The sequence below is a fragment of the Acanthopagrus latus genome, chromosome 21, assembly GCF_904848185.1.
Source record: "Acanthopagrus latus isolate v.2019 chromosome 21, fAcaLat1.1, whole genome shotgun sequence".
NCBI lineage: Eukaryota > Metazoa > Chordata > Actinopteri > Spariformes > Sparidae > Acanthopagrus > Acanthopagrus latus.
In genome coordinates, this window is record NC_051059.1 from 24,663,908 (window position 1) to 24,672,075 (window position 8,168).

General features: G+C 46.1%; 1 protein-coding gene across 1 annotated transcript; it reads right to left on the bottom strand.

The window, feature by feature from the left end:
• Positions 1 to 5,330: 5,330 nt before the first annotated feature.
• On the bottom strand, positions 5,331 to 7,610 carry LOC119011664 (frizzled-8-like). The gene has a single exon (XM_037084981.1). It carries the CDS (start codon positions 7,327 to 7,329, stop codon positions 5,590 to 5,592), a length of 1,740 nt encoding a protein of 579 aa, XP_036940876.1. The 5' UTR covers positions 7,330 to 7,610; the 3' UTR covers positions 5,331 to 5,589.
• Between the last annotated feature and the right edge of the window lie 558 nt (positions 7,611 to 8,168).

The following is an 8,168-nucleotide window of genomic DNA, read 5'->3' on the forward strand; positions in this document are numbered from 1 at the left end:
GTGTCGAGACATCAATACGGAGCAGAATATTAAGAGTCGGCGCCTTCGCTCCCCATCGATCTCCTCCTCAACTGAACTTAACGCGTCAACCTGCATCCGCCTCGGGTGCAATAACACACCCTCGATCTCATGGGTGACAGACGGAGGAGATTGAGAAGTAGGAGGGAAAACTCGACATTGACCACAACAGCACATCAGAGAAGATGTCTGAGGCATCAAAAATATTGATTACCCGGCATCCTCTTCACCTCTGCGGTTGTAGTTTTAGATGAATTGGGGGTGGGTGGGGTTCGTCCCTGATGGCTACGTCTCGGAAAACAAAATCCATTCTGTCTCCCTTTGATGTTGGAGATGGAGGGATGGTGGGGTGGAAGAAATGGAGAACGGGTGATCCGAGAGTGATGGTTCTGTGTGAGGGAAGGCTGCGTGAAAATGTCTCTTCTGTGACTTCTTGTCTACAGACGAGTTCATTAAAGGTTGTTAGCCGACTGAACATGCGCTGCTCTCGAATACACATGCAGATAACATCCACCATTACACTTCATTTGAATCTGAAGAGGCTGCTTTTCTGAAATCTGCCTTCAGGAGAGCCTAAAGTCTTGTGAGCGCCATTTTTTTTAACACCAGTAAAATTAATGTTTGGATAATCAGCTACTCTCCCAGAGCAGATTAAAACCCAGACAAGCTCAGTTTCTGCTTTTTGATCAGAGTGGTACTTCATCAAATGATGATATAAAGCTGGAGGATGTAGGAGAGACAGATTAAAATAAAAATGGTCATGCTGGAAAAAGAAAAGGTGGAGAGACTCTTTCTTTTTAGACTGAAGCTCCAAAAATACTCGATCCCGCTCGTAAAATAACTCAAAGGCTTGTTTTTTCCTTTGAGCTTATCTGAAAGGAAAACACCTACATTTTCAGCTCTATGTATCCAGTTCATCACAAATTCTTTCTGTAAAGAAATGTTTCTCCTGTGGACGTTATACCGCTGTTTCTACAAACTGTGTATTTAAGTCTCACTGGAGAATCCGTGCAGCCTGGTCAGCTGCATCCTAAGGCATTAAGTTCCAACTAATAATTATCCTTGATCAAGATTTCTGTTATCTAAAAGAATTAAAGATTGAGAAAATGTTTCGTCAGCTGCTTTGTGTTCCCCCGTGCAGAAAAGGCCAGACATGACAAACATGAACTTTGACTTCTGACCTCTGCACCCGCTCACCCTGCAGGACTCTGCACACACGTGCATCTCAGATGAGCTTTAAAATGTTTTTTTTTTAAAGATCATCTTTAAAATGACTCTGGTAATCTCCGACTAATCTCCGACTTTTAATCTGCAGGTCAAACCTTCAGTGAAAAAGAAGATACCAAAAAAATGAACTGGCCTTTCAGCCTGTCCATCAGCCTGCTAACTGGTTATCTACTAATCTGAAAGTGTGCACCTTGTTGTGCTAATGTTTAGCCTGTAACATTAAATAAATAAAGTCATGATTTTATATTAAGTATGGATCCTGTGATGTTTGTGAGAGAGAAGTCACAAGTTGTGATGCTCCGCTTCAAATCTTCTCATGACAATTCAGATTTTAACTGTTTGTTTCAGCTTTTAAAGCTATAAGATTTTGATTTCTGCATTAAAATGTTGAGGAACGACTTCACCTTTGTCACATTTTTGTTGAGCTGTGAGCTCTCATTGTCCCAAATGTTTCCAAGAATGTTCCAACAGAGAGAAACATGAGCAAACACGACTTAACATGACTAAAAATTGACTTAAGATTTTACCTTGAGTCTCATAGAGTGATTTTCATCAGCAGTGACAGATGTTAATCAGTGAATACACCAACTCCCATGATGCCACGCTACTTGAGTCTTATTTTTTGGCTTATAATCACACACTTATTAACAGATTGCTGTAGTTTTATGGCTGGTTTGGGTTCTCTTTCACCGCTCTCATCTGTGTAAACTGACTCATCCATTTATTGGCTATTTACTTGCAGCTCTTCAGCAGTAAGTGCAGAACAAAAACAGGTTGAAGAGAGTTCATATTGGACTTATATACATTTGGGTGGCTCGTGAATGTTAATGTTCCCTGTGTCTGCTGCATGCTAACATGTTAGCTGTATCAACCTAAAAGGTGGTAACTGATAACATGTAAGAGTCGCGTGTGCTCGGCTTGTTTCCACTAAAGAACCAATAAATCCCTCACTGAGCTGCAGTAAAGAACAACAGCACACTCTTAACTTTATACTGTCTTTTAACAGTCATGGAGGGGTTGATCCCAGCATGCTTTGAGGCAGCGAGGTCCTCTGTCTATCACGAGGCACGTCAGTGAGATGCAGAAGAAACGTTTGTTTAAGCCTGCGTGGTAAATCAGGCCTGACGTGACAGTAGCTGTTCCTGCAGGCAGAACGCTTCCCGCCCTGCTCGGTACACACTCCCGCTGCTGCGTGACCTTTCATGGCCCCACGTCAGCCGTTCAGGACATCTTAACAAGATTTATTCCCAAGCAATCAGAGTCAGACAACTAATCAGATCATTAGACAACGATGGGATTCATAAACATCCTAACTGGAACCAATGGAGACGAGTTTTGGGGTTGTCTCTCCCGCTGAAGAGCCGAGTCAGCGCCTTGTTTATGTTTGAAGGAGATGGATCAGGACTGACCCCTCAACCCATTTCCTCTGTTGACTTTTTTTTTTTTTTTTGCTTTTGGGCTTGAGGGAACATGCCCATCCCCCTCTGCCACAACACAAACACACACTCAAACACACACACACACACACACATTGTGGAGGAGGAAGTTAACTTGTCACATGGTTAACGAGCAGTCGCAGAGCAATTTGTCCTCGTTAGACGGAGCAAACAGGATCTGCTGTCTCCACATTTGATGAATGGAATAATTGATGGAGACAAATTTGACATATGTCAAAGCTGTCACAGTGGGACCTCTGTAGGAAGTAAGTGGTTTGTTAACCTAAGCCTCACAATTAAATGGGTATACAAGGAAGAAAACAAACATGTCAATGTCAGTAATTTCCACATGTTTCATCGTCTGACTGCTGTTAAAATGAGATCCATAACTTCCCTGCCACCAAGTCTGTAACTCTCTTAAACTCAGGTCAGAATTGTTCTAACTCTCAGTACTGATCCTTTTTCCCCCTGAATATCCCAAATATTTAAGACTTTTTAAATGCACAAGATATCTAAAATATTTCCATTTGAAGCAGCTGCACAGCCAAGACTAAAACTTGGATGTGAATGCCATGCAAGTAAGACTGCAGTGACGATCACTGACAAGTTGTTGATTTTATAATAAATAACAGAAGTTTGAATTGTCATTTTAAAACTAAGAATATAAAAGATTATGAACATAAACGTGCAGCAGACACAGGCGACATGATCTCACTCTGGTTTGGATAAAACTCACGTTTTTACGCTCCATTAAACAAACTTTGCTGATGTGCGTTCAAACTGTTGAATTCACATTTTAAGCTCATTGCTGGTGGCTGCCGCTACCGCATCATGTGACCACAAGGTGGCAGCAAAATACAACTTTATCCTTCAAACTTCAACCTGGTTGAGTTTGGCGTCTTCTCTACAGTTTTTGGAGCGCATCGGATGAGTTGAGCGCACCAGTCGTGACATTTGAGGTCGTGATTGACTCAGAAATACTAAAAACATTTTCGGACGCTCAGTGTTTTCTCACGTCAGAGGCAGAAATAGACTCCACTTACGCGCCACTGTTGCCATTACGCGCAATCTTTCTCACATTTCCTGAACCACGATTCAGAGTTGATACTGACAGTTGCAGAGTGGACCACACACTGCGCGGTTGTAATTACTTTTACGCACGACACAGAGGGTGTCGGCCTGCAGCTGCAGCGTCTGACCCTCCTCACTGGCGTCTCAATGATCGGCCTGGGGGCAACTTTACATTACACAGATTAAGAGTTACCTGAACGCCTCACCTGAACGTTGGCAACAAGCACGTAATGCCACGCACGACGAGGCAGATGTTTTCTCTACAATGTTTAAACTGTTGCAGAAATTTAACCGCCGTGGTCAGAAGAATTTCCCTGATTTTTAACAAAAACTACTTGATTATTTATGTTGGAAGGGGATCAGTTATCTCCCTAAACTAGCACTGATCCATCTATTCCAAAAGACTTATTGGTGAGGTTAATTGACCCCTAAATGTGTAAAAGAGGATGAAGTAAAACTGTGCCATATTTATCCCGGATCAGGGGTTTAACAGAGCACAAAAGTCAAGAGTTAATAACAGGACTTAAGCGCAGAGGGGCATCACACTGAGAAGACCACCTGTGGTTCCCCCCCACCGCCGTGCCGATGTTGCCCCCTGCGTCTCACAGCGTGCGACTCTGCAACACCAGCGAGATTTTTAAAGAAAGCTTATGTGTCCCGTCAGGCTCCAATTACAACTTTAAGTTCACTCTAAATGCATCTTTAACTGTCAGAAACCCGCCATTACGCACAGAGATGCTGAGATTTGTATCTGCTTGTGTGCGCCAACACACCAAACAGAATATCAGGTTTAACATTGTGTATGTGTTTTTTTTTTTTTTTTTTTTAATCATGAATCACAACATCTTCAAATCATCGCACAGTGTCCAACCTCACAAGCAAAGTTCTGGCGACAATGACCAAAGACGAAAACAACAAAAATTCAATAAAAGTTGTTTTATTCTCAAAATAAAATCTTCTATCAAAGTGTAAATTATACATATTTACAATCTCGTAAAATTTCATATACAAAATGTACAATATATGTACACCAATAATTATATAAATACACTTTTACGCGCTAATGCAACCCGTATGAGACAGTTAATTAAGGCATTGATTCGTGTAAATCCATCATGTAGAGGAGAAGAAAAGAAAAGAAAAACAGTCCAGCAGAGCAGTCTCATTGTGAATCTTGTGTTTTTTAAGACACGGTGGTTCTTTACAGTAAGACGAGGAAGAAGAAGAAGAAGAAGAAGAAGAAGAAGAAGAAGAAGAAGAAGAAGAGGAGCCTCAGCTTTACCATGTCACCTATCGACGAGGGGGATCTTGTCAGCTGTGCGCATTCAATTAAGCCCCGATAAGACTCCGCATTCTTCGTGCCAGGTACATTGTTCTGCTGCTGACAGTCTCATTATTTAAAGAGAAGCCATTAGGCGCTCATTAATGTGCTAATTACAACACGCTGATGGACAATCCCAACACAGTTAGTCCCCCCCCCCCCTCCCCTATACCACCCTACCCCACCCCCCTATTCAAACCCCCCCAGTGGACGTCATTTGGATAAGGCAGGAAGGAGCACTTTCCATAAGAAGAAACTTTTTTTTTTTTTTTTTTTTTTTAGAAGCAGAAAAATGACCACAAATCCAAATAAAGTTCACATTGTTGGAGTGCTCATGAGCAAGGCTTCATCTTTAAAAAAAAAATTGGCAGTTTGGTGACTCACCTTGACTCATTTTTAAACCCTATAAAAACATTTAAAAGTCAGTCTTTGTCCGCAAAAGAGCTCACACGCGCTGGTTTCTTTTTAAAAGTCTTTAGTGTCAGATGACATAAGATCCCCTCCCTCCCTCTGTGTTCATACCCGGGACAGTGGCATCTGTTTGGGGCAGGAGACGGAGCTGGCAGTCCCGGACCTCCAAGTCAGTCCGGTGCTCACGTCACTGTACATGGAGCCCGCCGAGGCTTTACTCCCCCAGCAGCACCGCGTGCAGAAAGTCCTCCAGGAGTCCAAGGTTTTCCCGGACCAGATCCAGGCTCCTGAGGTGATCCCCACCAGGAGGCACATAAAGTACTTGAGCATGAACACAGCGTAGTCCGGCCTCTGCCTGTTCGGGTCCGTCAAGCACGTGCAGTTGTGCGTAATTTCCCACGTCTGCCTGTTGTGCTGCTCGTAAAAGTAACACGCCACTATGACAGTGGCTGGGACGGTGTACAAGACCGTGAAGACCCCTATCCGGATCATCAGCCTCTCCAGTTTATCGGTTTTAGTGCCACCTTGCTTAATGACACTCCTGATTCTGAAGAGCGAGACGAACCCGGCCAGCAGAAACATGGTGCCGATGAACAGGTAGATAACCAGCGGTGCCAGCACGAACCCGCGCAGGTTATCCAAATTCTGGTTGCCCACGTAGCAGATCCCGGCCACAGAGTCTCCGTCCACAGAGCTCAGAGCCAGCACCGCTATGGATTTCATGCTGGGGATGAGCCAGGCGGCCAAGTGGAAGTACTGTGCGTAACTGGCGATGGCCTCGTTCCCCCACTTCATACCTGCGGCGAGGAACCAAGTGAGGGACAGAATCACCCACCAGATCGAGCTCGCCATGCCGAAGAAGTAGATGAGCAGGAAGACGATGGTGCAGAGCGCGGGGCCGGTGGTTTCATAGTGGATGTGCTCTGCGCCGTTCTCCCGGTTGCAGGCCACCTCCTCGTGTCCGGCGATCAGCCTGACGATGTACCCGACGGACACAAACATGTAGCAGGCGGAGAGGAAGATGATGGGGCGCTCCGGGTACTTAAACCTCTCCATGTCGATTAGAAAAGTCGCCACGGTCGCGAAAGTGGAGATGAAACACAGGACGGACCACAGGCCGATCCAGAAGGCGGTAAAAGTCCTCTCTTCCTGGGTGAAGTAGGGGTTGTGGCACGGCACGGCGCAGTTCAGGATCTGTCCCGTCTTGACGCGGTTGTGCAGCGGGTGCCCGTCGCTGGTCACCGGCACCATGGGCGCACGGCAGAAGCATCCCGGCTCACACTGGGACGCTGCCGGATTGTGTTTCCCCGGGATGACGCGACCGTAGCTGGTCTTCTTCCTGTACGGCTTCAGGGGCCGGTTGGTCGGCTTCGCCACCACTGGGGACGCGGTGGTGGTCTGGCTCCGGTTGTAGTCCATGCACAGGGTGTCCTGGTTGCCCTGCTCGGGCAGCAGGTCGCACCTCATCCTGTCCGGCCACGGGAAGCCGTACTGCCTCATGAGCGGAGCGCAGCCAGCCTTGGCCCGCTCACACACGCTCCTGCACGGCGGCAGAGGCTTCTTGTAGTCCTCCAGGCAGATCGGCGTGTACATGCTGCAGAGGAAGAACCGCAAGTCCGGCGAGCACTTTATCTCCACCAGCGGCCAGAACTGGTGCACCTCCAGGCCGGCCTCGTCCTGCGTGTCGTGGTTGAACTGGTTGGGCATGTAGGTGTAATTGTAGCCGATTCCTCTGCACAGAGGCACGGAGATCTCCTGGCACTGGAGCTCCTTGGCCGCCATGCAGCCCGATCCGTGCAGGACGAGCGCAAACAGCACGCACCATCCCGGGATGCTCCTCTCCATCGTTGTCGTTTTTTCTCCCCCTCTCCTGTGCGCGATTCTTCCTCGACAAAAGTGCCAGCGAACTTGCGCTCTGCAAGTCGGCTGCAGGTCCGATTAATCCAGAGATGCTGCTGAACTCATGCTACAGTTTGGTGATGCTGCGAAGCGTCTGTAATATCCTCTCCCCCCCAAAAAATGCAAGCGCGTTATTTTCACACAGGCTGGGATACTGCTAGTCTCCTCTCGCTCCCTTTGTGTCGGTGCAGCACCGTGCCTCTCTCTGCATGCTCTGTAGCTGCTGGGTACGTTTGCATTTATACGGGAGGAGGGCGGAGACACTCCCCCAGCGGGGCGGGGAGGGAGAGTCAAGTCAATCAGGGGGTTCCTTCTATAGGTGTTTGTTTAAAATGTTCACCCTGGAGGAAGGGTTATAATCACTTTGTCTCTGTTTACCCCCCCGACACACACACACACACACACACACACACACACACACACACACACACACACACACACACACACACACACACACACACACACTGCCCTTAACAAACAAGTTAGCAGAGGTAGTTATCATACAATGGAGACATTAGGGAGGAATGTAATTAAGGATGCAGACTGTGGAGGGAAAACTAACATGAATACCTCCAACTTATATTAGTGGATGTGTATATTAGTGGACTAGATGTGTAACATGATGCACCTGAACGCATCTCAGCATCACTGACACAAATAAAGGGAAACAATAAATACTAAAAATGAGTGGAGGTCATACTTTACTTTCTACTTTATTTATTCATCACATATTACTTTGAGTTTTCTCTGTTCATATACTGGAAAATATGTAACTTAAAAAATAA